The sequence below is a fragment of the Phocoena phocoena genome, chromosome 4, assembly GCF_963924675.1.
Source record: "Phocoena phocoena chromosome 4, mPhoPho1.1, whole genome shotgun sequence".
Classification (NCBI taxonomy): Eukaryota; Metazoa; Chordata; class Mammalia; order Artiodactyla; family Phocoenidae; genus Phocoena; species Phocoena phocoena.
In genome coordinates, this window is record NC_089222.1 from 54,438,780 (window position 1) to 54,459,751 (window position 20,972).

The 20,972-nt window shown below is 36.3% G+C and overlaps 1 protein-coding gene across 1 annotated transcript in view; it reads left to right on the forward strand.

The window, feature by feature from the left end:
* Positions 1 to 20,972, forward strand: part of NAALADL2 (N-acetylated alpha-linked acidic dipeptidase like 2) — an 862,695-nt gene that overhangs the window by 27,709 nt on the left and 814,014 nt on the right. The window contains 2 exon segments of the mRNA XM_065875821.1: positions 12,424 to 12,475; positions 13,294 to 13,797. Coding sequence (XP_065731893.1) covers positions 12,424 to 12,475; positions 13,294 to 13,797 — 556 coding nt within the window.

Genomic DNA, 20,972 nt, shown 5'->3' on the forward strand with positions numbered 1-20,972 from the left:
CTAAGTGTTAATTGATGAATAAAATTATTTAAAAGACAGTTGATAAACTGTAAAACCCAATATAACTGCTATTGTTTTAAAATTCTAAACTGTTAGGCATCAAGAGAGCTAGGTTTATTTTTTGTTTGTTTCACTTACTTTTTTTTTTTTTTTTTTTTACGGTACGCGGGCTTCTCACTGTTGTGGCCTCTCCCGTTGCAGAGCAGGGAAGCCCCTATGTCTTCTTATTTGATCAGGAATATGGTCAGGTCTCTGCTGGCCAATGACTCCACGTGCTTGTCACTCGGAAATCAGCTGGTGGCTGGTCTGTTCTCACATGTGTGGCACATTGATTTGGATGCCTGGACTCAGCTTCCTTTCCATATGTCTCAGTGCTTCTCCACATGGCCTCTCCAACAGGGTAGTTGGACTTCTTGTGCTCAGGGCTTCAAGGATTTGTTCTCCGTAAAAGTTATTCATGCCTTAATTACAGTTCTCATAAGACACTTTAGCAAATAAATATTGCACTATGATTGAACCTGTTTCGTTAAGAGCTGTCATATTTAAGTTAAATGATCGCTCTTAAGATGTGTGTATTTCTGAAAGACCATAGATTTAAATGTGAGGGGATTGTGAATTATTCAGGGGTTGTCAAAATTCTGGGTTTAGTCCAACAAATGTTTACATGGTCAAAGAATTATTATAAAAACTATGGGCAATAAAAATATTAATAAGATCTAATTCTTGAAGGCGGAACCAGAGAGGAAAAGTCTATTGAAAAAAAATTGTTTTTAATTAATTAAAATCATGAGCTTAGCACCAGTAGCCATGAGGATGGATGTGAAGTTTATTGGGGAAAGCCACAAGCCAGTTTAGTGAGGCTAGAGAGTAGAGGCTTCCATGGGTGTGTGAATGGGTGAGTTTATTCATTTCCTGTCTTCACTTTTTTTCTGAAAGATTCTAAGGAAGCTACTTAGGGATGGAGATTATATGAAAAGGTCATACTACACAATGTTATTAGGGCTTGATTGTGGGAAAATTCAGTGATGTTCCTCTATGAATTTTTCTTAATTTTTGGAGGAATTAAAAATATGCTCTCATGTGATTGATTTTGGTCACGATTGCAGAGTGGTTAAGAACAAAGGCACTGGAACCATACTGCCTGAGTTCAAGTGCTGTGTTATCTAGAGCAAGTGACTTCAACTCTCTCTCTCTGTAGTGTCCTTATTTGTAAAATGGGGATGATGACAATGGTAACTTCATGGTATGGTTTTGATGGTTAAATGAATTGATATAAGTAGAGGGTACATAGTGATACATAAATGTGTGCTTTTTTTCCCCTACTACTATACTCTTTAGTACAATTAAACTAGTCAAGGTCATCCGTTTACACCTTGTGTTGCAATGCTCGTTCCCATTTTAATTTTGAACTTAACTTTGATTTTCCACAACCTTAATGATTATGTTTCTTTTTAGGCAGAAGCCATAATATTTCCATTATTTTGGGCTCTGAAATATTTTTAAATTTCTCAGGAATGATTAAATACCTCAATCCTTTACAGGGTTGAAAAAAAGAAAAAGATAACGAAAAGAAAAAGAAAGCTTTGGTTCCTAAAATCTATTACTGAGAGAGAGCGGTTTTGTTTGAGGGCCATAGTTACGGAGGATGAATGGAACGAGAAGGGCCACCAGTCGCAATAGCTGAAGGAAACCTATATAGAAGTGTTAGAGAGAAGGCCTTTCATTTTTCCTAGAGTGTCAGAGAATGGAACTCCCAAGCAGCAAGCAGCAGGTTAAGGGCAAGTTGAGTTTTACTGTTATTTTGAAGAGTCAAGATTTGGTGTGTTTGGTTGGAATGGTAGGGCCAAACATAATCTTTGATTTGGCCATGAGGTCATCATTTCAAATACAGCCACTGATTTTTTATTCAAGATATATCACTCCCAATATATAGAAGAGAATGAAACCAACTCTTTGTGGTCAGTTATTTTATTTTCAACAATTTCCTGAGACATCAATAGTGAAATAAGTAAAAATGGAAAAGTGAAAATGAAATAATGGGAATGGCTGAAGGGAGGCAAATAATATAAAGAAAAAAGACTTATTATGGGAAGAAAGAAAAGAGAAAAGAAGCTAAAATTCATGTTGGTAAAGTAATAATATTTGACATTTTAAAATTGAAGAGCTAGGTGAATTTTAAAATTTTGCATGTATTATAATTACCTTTCAATAGTCCCAATTATATAAAAGTTCTGTTAAATATTTTACATTTAATGCTTTGTGAATATTGCATTTTCATGCCTTTTGCCTGACATTTAATTTCTTATCAGCATTACTTTTATGTGCCATTGGAGGTCTTCCATTTTTTATAATCCTGTTCATAAATAAAATATAAATGACATAAGCAATGCCCAATATAGTTTTTAGTAAATTATTTAGTTGCTTTAATTTACCCAAAACTATTACTGTGCATATATGTAAATTAGTAATAAAAATTAACTTCTCAATGTCAAACTCATACAGATGTAATATGTTGTTGTAGTATTTCTCATCCTGTTTCTTTTTCAATAAATCCTTTTTTCTGAAAAGGTTGACAGTCACTAGTATTATCATACTTAAAGGTCTTTTATAGAAAGAACTTGAATTTTGTACGTTAAAATAATAATTTTGTCAACTTTTTTCCAGATACCATTTTATGTTTTGTATGAGTAGGAGGCCTAGAAGAAAATATTGCAAAAATATATTCTTATTTAGCTTCATATATATATATATATATATAATTATGGATATGGCATTTTAGAAGTAAGAAAGAATAGCAAAATCTTGGGCAAATTGTTGCTCTCTTATGCTGCTTGAGATATTTTTTTTTATTTTGATTTTTTTATACAGCAGGTTCTTATTAGTTATCTATTTTATACACATCAGTGTATACATGTCAATCCCAATCTCCCAATTCATCCCATCACCACGACCCACACCCCCCACTTTACCCTCTTGGTGTCCATACATTTATTCTCTACATCTGTGTCTCTATTTCTGCCCTGCAAACCTGTTAATCTGTACCATTTTTCTAGGTTCCACATATATGCATTAATATACAATAGTTGTTTCTCTTTTTCTGACTTACTTCACCCTCTATGACAGTCTCTAGATCCATCTACATCTCTACAAATGACCCAATTTCGTTCCTTTTTATGGCTGAGGAATATTCCATTGTATATATGTACCACTTCTTCTTTATCCATTCGTCTGTCAATGGGCATTTAGGTTGCTTCCATGTCCTGGCTATTGTAAATAGAGCTGCAATGAATATCGTGGTACATGACTCTCTTTGAATTATGGTTTTCTCAGGGTATATGCCCAGTAGTGAGATTACTGGGTCATATGGTAATCCTATTTTTAGTGTTCTGAGGAAACTCCATACTGTTCTCCATAGTGGCTGTATCAATTTACATTCCCACCAACAGTGCAAGAGGGTTCCCTTTTGTCCACACCCTCTCCAGCATTTGTTGTTTGTACATTTTCTGATGATGCCCATTGTAACCGGTGTGAGGTGATACCTCATTGTAGTTTTGATTTGCATTTCTCTAATAATTAGTGATGGTGAGCAGCTTTTCAAGTGCCTCTTGGCCATCTGTATGTCTTCTTTGGAGAAATGTCTATTTAGGTCTTCTGCCCATTTTTTGATTGGGTTTTTTTTTTTTTTAAATATTGAACTAGATGAGTTGTTTATATATTTTGGAGATTAATTCTTTGTCCGTTGATTCGTTTGCAAATATTTTCTCCCATTCTGAGGGCTGGTTTTTCATCTTGTTTATAGTTTTCTTTGCTGTGCAAAAGCTTTTAGAGAAATTCTTAAAAAGCATTTCAATTTTGACTCTGCCATCAGTTGTCAATTGAAAACTTCATAATTCTTAGTTTTCTTACCATTAATATATTCCTACTACTTGTGCAGAAACAATAATTCACTTAAATTCATTTTTAGTCCTAAGGTAAAGTGAATTAATATATAAGATCTTTGTCTTATAAGGAGCATACCATGCTGTTAACTGCACTCTATTCCTATCGTATTTTGGGTTAAATCCCCAATTTTAATTTTCTTAACTCCATGGTCTAACAGTTTATATTAGCTGAATACTAAAATTTTTACATCGAGATATTGCTCTTGGATCTTTATTTGAAGAATAGTTTTTCAGAATTTACCCAATAAAGATTTGGGACAGTTCATATGATACATATTTTCTTAGTAACTGAATTTTAAGTGAACATAAATATTCTCTACCCATGTGCTTTTCTGGGATGTTTCCTTTCCCACCAGTTAACCACAGTATCATGATATATTAACACTTTTTCCTAATAACACCCTAAAGGAGCAAGTATGAAAAGAACCATTTCAGAAACTGAAAAGCACAGATTCTGGGTGCATTGAATTACCAACCTGGGCATCGAATAGGCTTTCTGTGTTATGATTTTAGGAAACATAGGGATCTGAGTTTTAAAATAAAGCACTTACAGTTTGTAGAAACCTGTTGATACTTTTTGAAGAGTAAAGATATTTAAAAAGTAAGCCAATGAAGCACCTTTGAAAAAACTGAAAAATAGAGTGCGTAGTGGTATTATGTAGGTAAAAGCTTCATCTGTCTGTTCTCAGAAATCCAAGAGCCATAGTCAAAAAGCAGCAAGTTAAGATTATTCATGTTGGCTGAAAGGATGGAAAATTGCAGTGTATCTATCAAGCTAAGAGTCTCCTCTTGGCAGACAGCTCTCAGAGCGGAGCAGTGACTGTATTGACATTTTAACTCTTGACACTCTCGAAGCCCTCTTAGGCCCATGTAAACCACACGTAGTAGGGGTGGAACAAAGGTTTTGAATGTCTGAAAACAGGACAGTGGCAGGTTGAATGTGAACTGTAGCTTTCAAGTTCTAAGCACAGTTGTTTTGCTCAGAGCAATGGACTTGGAAGCAGTTCTCCCTTATTTAAAAACTACAGGGCCAGGAAACATCAGTGTCTGCTAGGGCACTGTCGAGAGCAAACCACAGAGATCTTTTAGGTCCTGGAGTCTGAGCAGCCCCCGGGGATCTAAAGATCAAGGCAGGATCATTCAGATTTAATGGACATCGAGACTCCTGGTGTTTGTAGTCATACTGGTGACAAACCAGGGATAAATAAACCCCTCAGATCTCTGGAGTTGTTAACATCATACCAACTTTGGGAACTTTCAGAGAGTCTGAATGTTGTAATATTTAAAAAGAGCAGGTTTGGGAATTTGACAGGTCGGGTGTGATACTCCAGCTGCTTGTACTTTAATAGCTGTGAGAACTTGGGGAAATGACTTAATCCCTCAGTCTCAGATACCTCATCTGTAAAATGGGGATAGTAATAGTACTTATCACATAGGATTGTTTAATTAAACGACAGTATGTATGTAAAGTGCTAACCTTCTAGTAAGTCCTGGATCATTTTAAGGGCCCAATAAATCATCTATTAGCATATGATTTTGGATACCATAACATGGGCATGGTTGTATATCCAAATCCAGGAGTAAAAGATAAAAAGGAGACACACGGATTTCTCTGACTAGATAGAGAAAAATGCTGATAGCTTACCAACATGGAAATTGGCAACTACAAAAAGAGATAACTCAGAAAAAAAAAAAATAAACTCTTCAGCTAAGACTGACAGCCTTGTGATTACCAAGTGAAATTAGGGGAAGGCTGACTGAGCCTCAGAAGACCCCACAGATGCCCTTCTGAACCCTGACTGCAGTGAAGCTTAACTACAGTAAAACTCAATTTCAGTGGCTTTCCTTAGTCAGACTATCAGAGTTTTTTTCCCTCTACTCTTCTTTATTTTATGGTTTGTGGTGTCATTTATCTCATGTATGTGCATATCTAATGTAAGCCACAACCATATTCTGAAGGGTAAAAGAATGTAAATTCTGTAGAAGTAAATAAATACTCCAAATACTTTACTATAAATGGAAATGATGACCAGGAAGAGAAAAAAGAAGACACTTTAGAATCTAGAGGGAAATCAGACATTAAGAGGACCAGGAAAGGAGTCATAGAACTGTTTACACATCCCTAGATAGAGTTTAGTGTTAGTGGAAATTGAAACTCCCATGATAGTTCGAACATTTAGTATTATATAGAGTATCCACCTGTTCAAGTAACCCATAGAGTGCACTCAGGTCATTTAAATTAATTCTTCTCTTTGCCAAGTTCTATATTGAATTATATCATTCTAATATTGGAAAACCTTACCGTAAGTACAGGAGCTCTCAGGTGGGCCCAACTAACCATTCAGTTAGAGTGTGTTACACAAATTGCTGTTACATACAGGTACCCAAAGAAAGGCAGGCCCACTCAGGGAACTGGCAGGTGGTCATACGTATGCAAGCGATATAAAACACATTTACACAAACCTGCTGGATTTCATCAAGTAATTTTCCCTCAGATGGTTTTGACTTCATTTTGCAATTTAAAGCTCATTAGGGCTTCCCTGGTGGCGCAGTGGTTGAGAGTCCGCCTGCCGATGCAGGGGATGCGGGTTCGTGCCCCGGTCCGGGAAGATACCACATGCCGCGGAGCGGCTGGGCCCGTGAGCCATGGCCGCTGAGCCTGTGCGTCCGGAGCCTGTGCTCCGCAACGGGAGAGGCCACAGCAGTGAGAGGCCCGCGTACCGCAAAAAAAAAAAAACAATAAAAAAAAAATAAAATAAAATAAAGCTCATTAATTTGGCATCTTAGAAGCACACCTTTTACATGTCATTTAGAGATCAAGGTAACTCAGGCCTCAGAGTTAAGTTTTAATTTTATACTCTCCAGCTTAATGATCTGCTCTGCCTAAACTGAGTGTGCTCTTACCTGTTTCAGGGTAGGCTTGGCCTAATTTTTTTTTCTAAAAATAAAGCACAGATAATAACTCCCCCTTACTTTATAGACTCTTTATTCAGCTAGTGAAGCATGAACAATGAATAATTATTGTCATTTCTTTTATGCAGTTAATATACAAATTTGCAATAAGGCATTCTTAACCACCTTTCCAGACACTGTAACAATTGCTGAGGCCATTTCACAAAACTAGATGGGAAAAATAATCTCATTATACTGAAAAATTAAGTCAGAGAACAGTCTTCTGAATTACTCTTTTTATAGTTTTATCTTTGGCCCTGCTCTCAAGCTGAGACCGTTAAAGCTTTCAACAACAAAAATTTATTCCACAAATATGGGCTTTATTTGTACAAACTAGGTTCATACTGAAAAATTTATGTCAAGTGTTTTCAGCCTATAAGGAATATCCTTAAACTTAAATTTAAAAATCCCTCTGGGCCCTCCTGGTTCACTGGTGCAGCATCTAAAGTAATGCTGCACGAAGGTGCATAATGAATACCTTTTGATGATGCACTGACATTTCTAAGAAATGCCTTTGCCTCAAATCAATCTGCTCCAACCAGCAAATGATTTGATATTCAAAGCTTCAGGAAACATTATATGAATATATTTTTTTCCCCATTGTACGATAAAGATTCAATCATAGAGCTGTCATCGGAAATTGAGATTATGCCTTATGTTTTCAAGTTAATCTGCCAGACTCATTTATTTATTTTACTTGTAAAATAACTTTTACAAGTAGAAAAGCCTTTAGATGTGTTCGTAGTTCTAATAAGATCTATACAGTCTTTTATACTGGTTGAGTTAAAATGCTATCGGTATCATCATAGTCAGTGGATCAAGTCAACCACCTACGACAAACATGGTGTTCTACCAAAAACATACATAACCCATGTTCATGATTAATTATCACTAATTCCTGGAACTGTTAAACTGAATTCTTGAGCATTATGGAAAAGCTCTGTTGTTTTTGTAAATTGACTGAAAAGAAAACTCTATAATAACAAGATATAGAATTGGTGGTTGCAAGTAAAATGTAATAATGACTTTTATGTACATATTAGCCACACTTCTTTCCTATCTATCTGAACCACAGCTAATGACGAACAGATGCTTCCCCTTCAGAAGTGCTTGAGCGTGCTGCTCCGTCTCTCATTATCTCCAGGTTCTTGTTATTGAAACTTAAGCCCTCTGGTCATAATTTAATTTCGTTAAGTCTGTATTTTAAAATTGTAAGTGCCAAATCCTTCTATTTTCCTAAACTCTATAGAATTTCTGGGGTGGTGCTTTGTTAGTGGATCACTTACACCATGTTAGACCTTGTTATAAGCATCTTTAATAATTTATATCATTTACTCATGGTAATGCTGCAAATACAGTGCTCTTATTATTTCCACTGTACAAATAAGGGATTTAAGCATAAAAAGATTAAGTGACTGGTCTAAATTACATAGCAGAGCTAGGACTTGAACCAGGTAGTCTGACTATAGAGTCTGCTAATTTAGAGATCAATAAGGTCAGGGCATTCATGTAATAAATTCCCTCATTGTGATTGCTGAGCAAGATAACGTGTCATAATCATATTTCTAAGTGACATTTGTAATATATAACTTATTAAAATGAAACTTTTGTTTAACATGTATTTATCATCTAAAATATTTGCCGGGCTTCCCTGGTGGCGCAGTGGTTGGGAGTCCGCCTGCCGATGCAGGGGACGCGGGTTCGTGCCCTGGTCCGGGAGGATCCCGCGTGCCGCGGAGCGGCTGGGCCCGTGAGCCATGGCTGCTGGGCCTGCGCGTCCGGAGCCTGTGCTCCACAGCGGGGGGGGGGGGGGGGGGGGGGGGGGGGGCACAACAGTGAGAGGCCCACATACCGCAAAAAAATAAATAAATAAAATAAAATATTTGCCAGCTGTTGTGTTGTTAGATTTGCAGCATCCAGAGACTGTATTTTATATGTTGAAATTTCAGCCTATTTCTGTATTCATCTTTTATTTCTACATAATTTACTTAGTTTCAGCAAGTAAAAATGTGTGAAACAAAGCATTCGGAAGCATCAATTTATTTTAAACTACCCATATGCTTAGTAAAAATACAACTTCATTTTTTATTGATCTAAGCTTGTCATAGTATAGAAGAAATACCTTTTAGTTCATCTTGTATTTGCTTTCTTTTCCTTAGAAAAGAATAAGTGTATATAAATGATAAACTTTTGAGTATATTGAATTTTAATAACAATTTAGCCTTCATTGTGGGCCTGGGTGGGAAAGGATCTCACCTAAGCAAATAAGATATGTTGAAAACATGGGGAATGTATTGTACTTTTCATAAAAATTGCATTTTATAAAAATAAGTATAATATAGAATGTACGGATGCTACAAATATTTCTGTTTTAAGAAATGTAGCAAGTTTCTATGACTGGTCTACACCTAAGTACATATTTTTGAGGGAAACATTCATGTGGTAGATTCCAAAATCTACTACATGTATTTTTTAAATTACTCATATAGGGTAGCTATAAATAATATGACAATATAAATTAAATGAATCATGTACATCAGTTACAGAAAATATATGAAGTTTGGCATAATTATGCAATCGTACCTAAGACATGCTGATTTCGCTGAAGATTTCTTTTTATAATATAAAATTTCCGTTGTGGGAATTTGAAAGTTCTCTTGAAAAAAGTATGGTATTTCCTTTACTTGACCTCGTGGGGAGTAGTTTTTAAAGAAAGCTACATTCTTTGTGGGACAAATGAAATAATCGGTGCTTACTTTAAATATGTTATTAGTTTTATTTAATAGTTTGTTAGTTTAATTTTTGAGGAGTTCATTTTAAATACCTTAAGTGAAACAAAACTGTCAGGGCTGAGGTTTATATTTTTGTAAAAAGCTACACTATTTTCCTTAAGGCAAGATAATTTTAAAGAAATGAATTTCTAATGGATTTCTAATATAAATTTATCAAATAAGTGGTTAAATGCTTCATTATAGATGTCATCACATACTTATTTTCTTGGAATTTTTCCTAAAATCCTTTGGGGTTTTTTTTTTTTTTTTTTTTTTACATCAAGTGGCTTGATCTACCCAGATACTGCTCTCCTAGAAGATAGAATTTAGTGTAAATTTATAAATGTGTAATGAGTCCAAAAGTGGTAGTAAGCGTGTCAGGCAGACATCCATCATGGTGAGGAGTTAATATCTGTATCTACATTACATTTTAATTGATGGCTCTGTCTGATGTTTGAAAAGCGTTAAATTGCTGATGTACAGATGATGGAATACCTATTGTCAGGCTAGAAATGAAAACTCTTCCTCATCACTGCAGTTGGTTTGTAAATGATTTGTAGAGAAATGACTTTGAATGTTTGTATTAGAGGTCAGAATTAGAGATTTCAGATTTCTATAGTAACTCCTGTGTGCCAAGTCTTTCTTGAGCATAAAACACACTCTACAATTCAATTTAAAACAAAAAACAGAAAAAACCCAAAACCTTTAGAGAGACTCTGAGTCATTAAAATGGGAGGAAAAAGTCTAGAAAACTATGTTGAGATAGTGTCTAAGTAAATCAATAATGCATAAACTGAACAGTTAGAGAAGTAAATATCATAATATCATGTCAAGATAGGAATTGGTTGATATTTAAGCCAAACAAGAAAAAAAATTGACTACTGCCAAGATATTGCAGTATTTTGCAATGTACATTAAAAAAAATGGATTGTGGGGTATTTAACCCCACAACTTATTAAGTTACGATTAACTTATTAATCTCATCTTTTTATAAAACCACACATCACCTTGTGTGTCCCCAAACATCACTTTTCTCAGCCTAAAGAATGACTCAACTTTGGACCTCAGCTTCCTCTTCTGTAATATGAGAGAGGTTAGAATCATGGATTTGAAAGGTTACTTTATTTCTACTACCTTCAGGTTTTTCCTGTTCTCTAGTATTGTCTTGTACTATTTTTGTTGTTGTTTTAACCAAGTATGATTTAAAGTCTTCTTCTTCTATCAGTTAATCGACCATCTCCTAACCTGTCTGAATAATTATCACTGACTCCATATATCACTCCTTTTCTCTGCTTGTCTTGATGTGACCAAAGACAGAATTCAAATAATGCACATTCTTGAATCATCATGGAAACCAGGCCAAGCAGAAAAAAGGGAGAGGAAAAGAGGGAGGGACGAAAGGGGTCTGCAGAGTCACTCCTGAGGCTGTTCTAATACATAGTACCAACTAGTATCTGCATGGTAAGAGTTGCTATGTCATGTGGTACTTTTTAACAATATTTTAGTCTCTACATACAGACTAACTGTAAAAAAAAAAAAAAAAAAAAAAAACGAAAAAAACAAGCAAAAACTTATCATACACGTGTGTGTGAGTGTACGTGTGTGTGTATTATGCAACCTGCTCCCCTTCTCCACAATGTCCTGCAGAATTATATAATTTCTTCTGCAATATTTAATTCATTTTATTTCTTCCAACAATCCTTGACAATCCTCTCTCCTCTAATACCAGAAATATCCCTTCAAACCTATATAGCCTACATGACACTCAATGGATGTTTTAGGATCACTGTCTCAATTATTCCTAGTGACAGCACTATGATGTTTATATTATCACCATGCCCATATCACAAATGAAGACCCTGTGTTGCAAAGAAGTTAAGCCTTTTGCTTACGGTCACCCTTTCCTAGCTTTTTCTCCAACTCTGGTTCGCAAACCAGTCTGGGTTTTTCAAATGGTCCACGTACCATGCACCGTGCACTTGTATTCCTCCGTGTGCTTATACATTTTCTCCTGCCTGGCTGTTCTCCTCTCACACCCCTGGTGTGTCCTAGTTTAACTCCTCCTCTCTCTCCAGAAGTACCTCAGAAATAACTTTGGGTGGGGAATTATTTCCCATATTCTCTGCTAGAATCTGTCACCCCTGAGTCTCCCTTGTGCTTTGCATATTTTGTGACATACTTGTTTGTTCAAATGTCTGTCTCTCTTATTGAATCATTCCCTACTTGAGGAATAGGGACCCGTTCATCTTTGTTTTCATTGCCTATCCCCATACCTGATATGTATTAGGTACTCATCTTTATTGATTCAGCTCTGGACAAGAATAAATCAAAAATGGTATCGTAGCAGATGAGAAATCTAGTCGGAATTAGAATTTTTATTTTGTAAAGTTTAATATTTAATTGTACTTGAACTCTCTTAAACATTCAGGGCATTTTAATTTATATGGACCTCTGTCAGCCAGGATTGGAATTGTATATACCCATAGTTCTGTACATAATGCCACTCCCTTTCATGAAGTCTTTGTTTGTATATTTTTCATTAGAGTTCACTTGTTAACAACCCGCCCTAAGACACTTAGCAAATCAGTTGTCAGCTGAGCTCTGTTTTTCACTCACCACAGTGGGGTCCATAGAAAAATCGTAAAACGTAGTGAGGGACCTTAGAATCCAGCTGGGATGACAAATCTAATACACAGAAAATTTAAGTATAAATACTCCTGATGTGCAACTACAATACACCAGTGTGTTACTGAATACAGACCGAAGACCACTTGTAGTTAATTAGTCCAGTTTTCCTAATACTGCTCTGCAGGATACAACAAACTGTCATCCAAAACTGTGTAGGGGAGAAAAGCCTCCATCTGCCACTCAGTAGCAAGGTTATGAAACTAAACTCTCCTATCCTGGCAAAAGGCTTCCCTCTTTGGATGGATGCCATCCCAGACTTTTATTTAAAGTTCAGCGAGCCAGGCCAATTCATGTCACTAATTCCATAAAACATGTTGGCTTTCTATGGTAGCCTTAAAGTTTTCCAGTCATTCTGATAACTCGTGACTAGGCAATACACCATATTTTGCTTCTTGGATTTCTATAGAGGTGCTACTTAATTTTGTTGTCCTCATTCTTACCCTGAATTTGTGTTTTTAAAATTAGCTCTGGTGATGTAACTGATCCCAGGGTCTTTTTTTCCCCCCTTTACTTAACAAATCACACTTTATTGCTTCTGTCCTCAGTTTTTCTTAAAAGTGATTTTGAAAATGTATAAGCTTAAACTTGGCTTTCATTGTAATACATTGTCTTTAATGCAGTTGTGCATTTGTGACTTTAATTCTCCTGAGCTTCAAAAGAATAGTGCGTGTTTGTGTGTGTGCATTTTATGTCTTCTCATAGCTTTTGCATCAGGTGCCTTCTACTTTTATTTATTGTTTGTCTTTTTTTCTATAGTAAACATCAACAGCAAAACATAAGATTAAATAATTAATATATGATTTTCTATAGGAATGAAGTATTTCCCCTGATTGAAATCACTAAAATTTTATGAACAGCTAATATAGATTACTGTTTTGTTTTCACCTTGGAGGTTTTCTTTGTTGATTTATTTTCAGAAAATATACTGCTCTTATTTTCACAGGTAAAAAGATGGCCTATCAGAAGGTCAATGCAGATCGAAGAGCTCCAGGACATTCACAGTACATAGACAATGATGACCTCCAAGCCACTGCCCTTGACTTAGAGTGGGACATGGAAAAGGAACTGGAGGAGCCTGGTTTTGACCAGTTCCAGCTAGATAGTGCTGAGAATCAGAACCTGGAGAATTCAGAGACTGCGGACCTCAGTCTTGATCCCATTCAACCAGCAACTTCACCCAAAGGAAGGTTTCAGCGACTTCAAGAAGAGTCTGACTATGTGACCCATTATACAAGATCTGCACCAAAGAGCAACCCCTGCAACTTTTGCCGCCTTTTAAAACTATTTTGCACAGCAAGCATTTTATTTATTTCTGGAATTTTGATAGGCTATTACACACATAAAAACTGCTCTTCAAATGCTACGTCTTCAGGAACACTTGATCTTCAGTTACACCAAGAGATTCTCAAGACAATCCAAGCAGAAGATATTAGGAAGTCTTTCAGGTAGGTATGCAAGAAATGGATGTTGGTGGGATGCATCTTCTGGGAAAGACGTCTTACAGGGAATATCATACTGTGATTTTTCTATTGTTTAAGGTTAGTCTTACAAGCTGAGAAACATAACTTACCAGCAACCCCTTCACAGAGGGGGTGCACGTTTTCAGATTTACGATACTGTAATGCAAATTTATGGTGCTGCTTTAATAGTTGATAATAAGAACCGTAACTACTGTGGAGACTAATAGACTCCAGCCAGTGTATTTTCTCCCTGTTGGGAAAGCCCAGGTAAGCCAAATTGGGATGCAAAGATTGCTGGATGTGTGTGTAATAAAAACTAGGGCATTAGCCATAAGATTGAAATTTTTAATGACATCAGAATAAAATAAACTTGCTTTATGGACTGAAATAACTGACAGAGGTAAGACAAGCACTGCTCGTATTTGGTCCCCTGCATCACTGAGTTTCCCAGTTGAGTATTTTTATTGAAACACATTGCGTTCCATATATCAGGCAATTCTAAAAGGTCACCTCTCTCTTTAAGGTAAGTTTGCATATGACCTCTCTAGCCAGAATGTGTTGTTAATAAGTTAAATGATAAGAAAATATTTTTTATCAGGCCTTAATAATTCTGAATTCTTGGGAAAAGCTCCACTCATGTCATATAGCTATTGGGTAACTTAAATTTTGTTGCTTGATATATCATTAGCATATATGTTTAATTGTAAAGGGTTCCCTAGTTAACATATTTAGAGAAGTGAGGAACTGGAAGAGGAAGATTAGATATTAGCCTCCACATATGTCTTCCATACCTGGCAATAAAGCATAATCCTAGGTGAATCATGTTTGTTGATTGTAGGTAGATGAGAGAGAAGGATACTAGGTCATAAGGATATTCCTTCTGGGTTACACTGACTTATTACCATCAAGATGTTGGCACGTGCATTTCTAGGGATCTTCTAGGGAGCATGCCCACTGAAGATGCCTCATTTAATCTGTGTGCTGAAATATCACATGTATTGACGTTGGCAAATTATAATTCTCTTTCTGAATATCACATCTGAATGACTTGTGGGAATTTGTTTTCTACACCCTTCTATGTCTGCTATTTACTGTTGCATAAGCGTCTCTGGATGTGTCATATGCAGATACTAACAATTTCCATGGTATTTCTCAGTGTAAAATTACTTACAGTGAATTGAGTGAAAGATATAGCATTGTCTTATAATGAGTGATTGTATCAGTCAGGAGCCAACCATAAAAGAAAACTCCCTAAATATTTAAAGCAGAGTGCATTTAAAGTAGGGAAATAATTCCATCAGTGATGAAAAACTGAGAGGCCAGTCAGGGGACACTGAGGTAGCCAAGAGATGAACAACAAAATGGAGCCATTACTAAACCTACGCTGGAGAAAGGGAGTTGGGGTAACTTGATGGAAGCTGGAACTTTCTGCATACACAAATGCAGGGGTTGGGCTGGCAGTGGGGATGTAATCTCAGCCAGGGGGTACTACTGAAGACAGAGTAAGAAGTACCATGGCTTCTCCCTTCCTCCTGCCCTCCTACCAGTTGCTCCGTTGGTTGTCTGAACCCAGCACGCAGGCTGCTGACTCAGAGCCTGGGAAAACTCATCCCAAAACATTAAGATCCCTGCAGCAGGGGAAAGGCAAGAGGTCTGTCCAAAAATTAGATCTAACCAGCACAGGGATGTGAGAGAGAGAGGGAGAGGGAGAGACGGAGGGAGGGAGGGAGAGAGAGAGAGAGAGAGAGAGAGAGGGAGGGAGAGAAAGAGAGAAAGAAAGAAAATAGAAGAATTCCATAAAATTCTGTCTACTCTAACTTCATGGTAGACATTCATTTCATTACGAAAGTGTCTTCTGAAAAAGGATCCATGGATTTAACTCATTTTTCCTGAGCAACTGTTTAGTTTTTAATGATGGACACAATGAATCTCATAACCTAGCCTGCTTCCCTCTTTACTTTGGCTTTTAGTAAGTTCAGAGTCAAACTTGTATTGAAATCATAAAGAACTTACAGGCATGCCTTTTGTATACTAACTAGTCTGCATATTTTCTCTCCTTATCTTCCTTTGGCTTTCTTTGCCTTATTTTTTTTCCCAGCATTGTAGACAATTTTAAAACCTGACATGTCCTTTTTGTGAATAGGCAGCTGTTCTAAAATGTTGAAAATGTATAATTAAGTAAACATATTCATCATTTCCCTCAGAATAGGAGTTGTATCACCATAAGGCTTATATTCTCTTAAACTCAAAAATCAACAAACTATATATTTAAAAAATATAACCACTGGCAATTTTACTTCTAAGCAATATTCAGTGGTTGGGCACAAATTCACAATTATGTCCTGTCAGCCACAGTTTTTTCCTTGCTGAGATAATAGGTCTTTTTCATCAAAAAATAATATTTTGGTACAAATATGTTTACATAACTTTCTTCGAATTACAACTCTTCATCCAAAGACAACTGTTCCCCCAGTAGTCGTGCTAACCACATGCCTTATTATGATTTCTTGTGTTTACTAAGTCATCCTGGCATTGGCTCTGTACATCATGGGTACCTCCTGTTCCTTTTCATCAATTTATGATCAGTTTTGGGCTCTCACCGATCTACTGTCTTGTTCATCAGTTGCTGTATTTCTTCTCTATTTGTTCTCCATTCCTGCCCGTGCTGTAAGACTATGTCAGTTCTTGCCAAACATCCTAACAGTTATGCAATATAAAAGATACTCTTTTTATAATAGATTAGTTTGCAGACTCCATGAAGGAATGGACCTACTTGCTTTGCCCATCATTAGACTATTGTCCAGCAGACATTGAATCATTATTTTTCTAAGGGAGGAAATGAATGCATGAATAGGTGAGGAACAGATCTGTGTTTAATTCATCAATTTTATTATGTATTCTGAAAATCATTTTGCTTACCATTTAGGTGTTTCATATTATGATTATATTCAAAGTATTATAAATAAAATTTTGATTTATAACACAAATATAAAATACTAAATTATATAGCTATAGTTACTCAGAGGCTATGCTAAGTTCTGATTTTAGATAAGTGACAACTTAAATCAAAACCAGATACTGTAAAAATGCTTTAGCATTTTGATGTCTCATTTTCAGCTGAGGCTTAAATACAATTGCTACTACTAGGACCAGTATGTAGAACTTCGGAGGAAAAACGAAAAAGATGGTATAAAGCCTTGAGATGATGACCCTGTTGTAGCCTAGGAGAGGTTAGAGAAGCTGAGAACTAGGAGAGTGGAAAAAGAGGATTTGGGGAGAAAGCTGCTAATGGTGTTGTAAGTCCCAGTCTTTTCTCTAGGAGGAAGCCTCAAGTCCAATGAAAAAGGGATTTAATAGAACTCCTTGGAAGAACTGGGTGTCTGCCTTTCTACCTAAGAAATCGAAATGACAAGTCACGGACTGGCTAGTTGTGGATAAGATTGCCGAAGAAGAGGTGGTGGTTTGGGGTAGCCTATGGCAAAGTTTCCTTCTAGGGACTGTATCCAAGCAGGGAGAGAGGGAGAGGGGAAGAGGGAGAGAAATCACTATGGTCTAAATGTTTGTGTCTCCCCCCCGCCCCAGAATTCATATGTTGTTGAAATCCTACTGCCCAATGTAATGGTATTTGGAGGTGGGGCTGCTGGGAGGGAGATGCTCAGTTCATGAACCTGGAGCCCTCGTGAATGGGCTGAGATTTTATACAAGAGACCCCACAGGACTTCTAGTCCTTCCGTCATGTGAGGACACAGGGAGAAGGTATCCTTTGTGAACCAGGGAGAGGGCCCTTATCAGCCACCACACCAAATCTGCCAGTGCCATGATCTTAGAATTCCCCGACTCGAGAATTATGACATAATGTTGATAAGCCAACCAGTCCATGGTACTTTGTTATAACGGCCCGAAACGACTAACAGAAAGAGAGAGATTGCAGGGGAGGAGCAAGCAAGCTTCCTGCATGGCTGAAAAGAACTTACCAGAGACAGAGCTAGAGGTCTGGTCAGATGCCTGGAAGAAGGAAGAAGGAGGTAGAGGAGAGTACATTACTCATGTTAAAGGAAGGTGAGAAATCCCCAGTCGTGGGATGGGTGTGTGGGTCTCCAAAGAACTGATGAAGCTGGACAAGTAGAAAGTTCAGCTGACTACTCCTGCTACAGTCAGAGTACCATGCCAGTTCTTGAGAGTTCCTGTCCAGTGAGAACCTTTTGCTCCTGCTTTAGCTATTCTCACTTGCTCTGTTGCAACCCTGGAGGCGTCAGAAGCTCTGAGAAAGGAGGTGTAAAAGCACAAAGAGAAGAAACTGACTATTCTCCTTTCCTTGGCTGTAAGTTTCCCAATCTAGAGATGGTCAAAAAGTGGGGAAAAGTTCAAAGTTTTGACTATTAAATGACACTGAACCTTTTAATTACTCACTGGAGGAACTCAGGTCACTTAACAGTGACCAGAATTACTGGGGTTTTAATCCAGAAACAGGAAAACAAACAAACTAACTAACTCCAATTAATATAAATGGGAGACAAAAAGTGCTTTATGATTACATTCCCTGAATCATGCTTGCTCAGTGTAGAGATTACACATGTGCTATTTTTATGTGTAATGTTTTAGAAAAAAATACATTTGAATAATGTGTTGATCCAGAGAATCATTGATAGACATATTGACAGCATATTCCAGTTTATGGACCTAGTTATCCCATAATAAAGCCCACATAAGCCAACTACTTTATATCATGTTGATCAAATAAAAGAAAATCATTTTCAACATTAGCACAGGAATATGAACACCGTGTGTGTGTGTATTAATCAGTCTTCTAATAAGATTCTCCTGGTCACTTCTGCAAATACTCGTTGCTATTTGAAAAAGGAATTCACTCTTTTACAGTGGTGGTTGATTTCTTTCATGTATCTTCATGTAAACTGATGGGGTATATTCAGATGCGTGAGATTTAAAATAGGCCGTTAAAAGTTGCATTCATGTATGCTTTTGGTGACTTGGAACAGTAACTAGATAATGCAAGTTTATTGTAAGTATCAAAACAGGAGGCTGGGCTCACACAATAACCTGTGAATAGGAATTCATTTGAGGCTTGTTGATAAGGAATTTGGATCCAGTCAACTCCAGGGACCCTAGTAGCCACAGTCCTCTAATTTTTACTAAAGGGTTGAACCACCAAAGTGATTTATCTCCCTTTCCATCTGTACTACTTTTTGTTTGCCTTATTCTTCTCCCAGTACCCACTGCTGTGTTCTCCAATACATTATGCCTTCATTCCTCTTCTAGCCTATGGGGCTAGAATGAAATACGATTGTTTTCCCTTTGGGGGTCAGCGATGTTCGTGACTCTGTCAAGTGCTTATCCCTAGTCTAATCAGATTTGGCCAATTGGGATGCTGGTCATCTTGTATAAAACGTCTACTTAGGGCTGTTAGGAGAGCTCTTTAACTTAGAAGAAGCTTAAATGTGACTGGTACATGTTTTATTTCTACTGTATAAGTCACAGAGCCTTTATCATATATATTGTTGAATGAATGACCTATATGTGTGTGCATATGTATATGCATACTAAAGATCATAAGCACGTTGCTGAACGAGTAAAGCATGTTGAAAGCTTCAAAATTTAGTTACCTAATATAATATTATAATAATAATTGAAGTGAATAAACCAATGAGGTTAAGTATATTTTTGAATGCAGGAATGTTGCCTTTTGACAGCTGTAGATGCTGTGAAATGGTGAGAAGAAAAGGAGAAAATGTGGTACTCTAATTATGGTTAATATTATATCTTTCTTTTATGGAAGGGGCACTATTATTTTTTCTTCTTATAAGTAAAATGTATACAGAAAGTTGGAAAAAAATAAAGTAAAAACCACCCATAACCCTACCACCTTTTCCCCCATAATTTTATTCTTTCTTTCTTTCTATCTTTACCTAACAAGAAGCAAAATTGTATTGTACCATGTATATATTTTTTGATATCTGCTTTTGAATTTTTTTCCACTTACAATATATTGAGAACCATTTTTCAAACTAGTAAATACAGAATTGAATCAGTACATTAAAATGCTGCTGGCATTCCCTTATGTAGAGGACATGAATTTATTGAGCCCATCCTTTATAAATGTACATTTAGTTTGTCTCTACAAACATTTTCATACATAAGTCTTTGTGTGCTTATTTAATTATTCCCTTCTGATAAATTCCTGGAAGCAGATCACAGATTCGGGGAGTTGAAATTTGTTTAGTTGTTTGCTTTGTGTTAGTTACCAAATTGCCTTGTAGGGCTGCCAGCCTTCTAGGTCCTCATTATTTTTTTGTTTTGATAGGCCAAAAATAGTGTTGACAAACTTTTATATCTTAATTGACCATTCATATTTCTTTTTGCATGTATGAACCTTTTATAATTTAAAAACGTGTTGACTGAATATTGTAGTAGAGAAATAGTCTATTACTTTATGTAATCTTTCTAGATTTCATTTAGTTGATGCATTTTATTTGTTAGCAAATGAACAATGAAATAAAATCCCTAGATTTTTAAAAATTTCTGCATTATTTGGACAGGGGCAATACTTTTCATCTTTCTCTGGCTCGGTACAAGTAATTAACCATGAGTTAAGTTATACTGTGAAATGATCTTTACAAACATTAAGTAAAACACCACATTTTCTTAGCTGTTGATTAATTCTTTGAAAGTTTAGGAAATGTTATAAATTATCTTCAGTGATTTTCTCTCCTCTGATCCCACAGGGCTATATTTTTTGCTGTTACACTTTAAAAATGCAAGGCTTGATGATGGTGATACCATCAGCAACTGTTCTCTGGTTTCCAGCTGTACTTTCCAGCCATCTTTCTGCCCCTCCTCTATCTTGAATTATATTTTGGCTTCTGTCTTTTCTACTGTTTGTGTTTTTTGTTCCTTTCCAATTTCAGTATTTAGAGGGATGAGAGCAGGAATGTTGGGAGATATGAAGGCAATAAAGCAACTGGCATTTGAATTGGAGAAAAACATGTAAATGTATTTAAAAAGTGCACATAATTCAATTTATGCAAATGACAGCAGAATGAATTTAACAGTAATTGAGTGATGTTTCCTAAAGGAAGTAATTAGCTATTCTATCATTGATTTTTCCAGATAACAAATGCACATTGTCTTAAATTTAATCACAA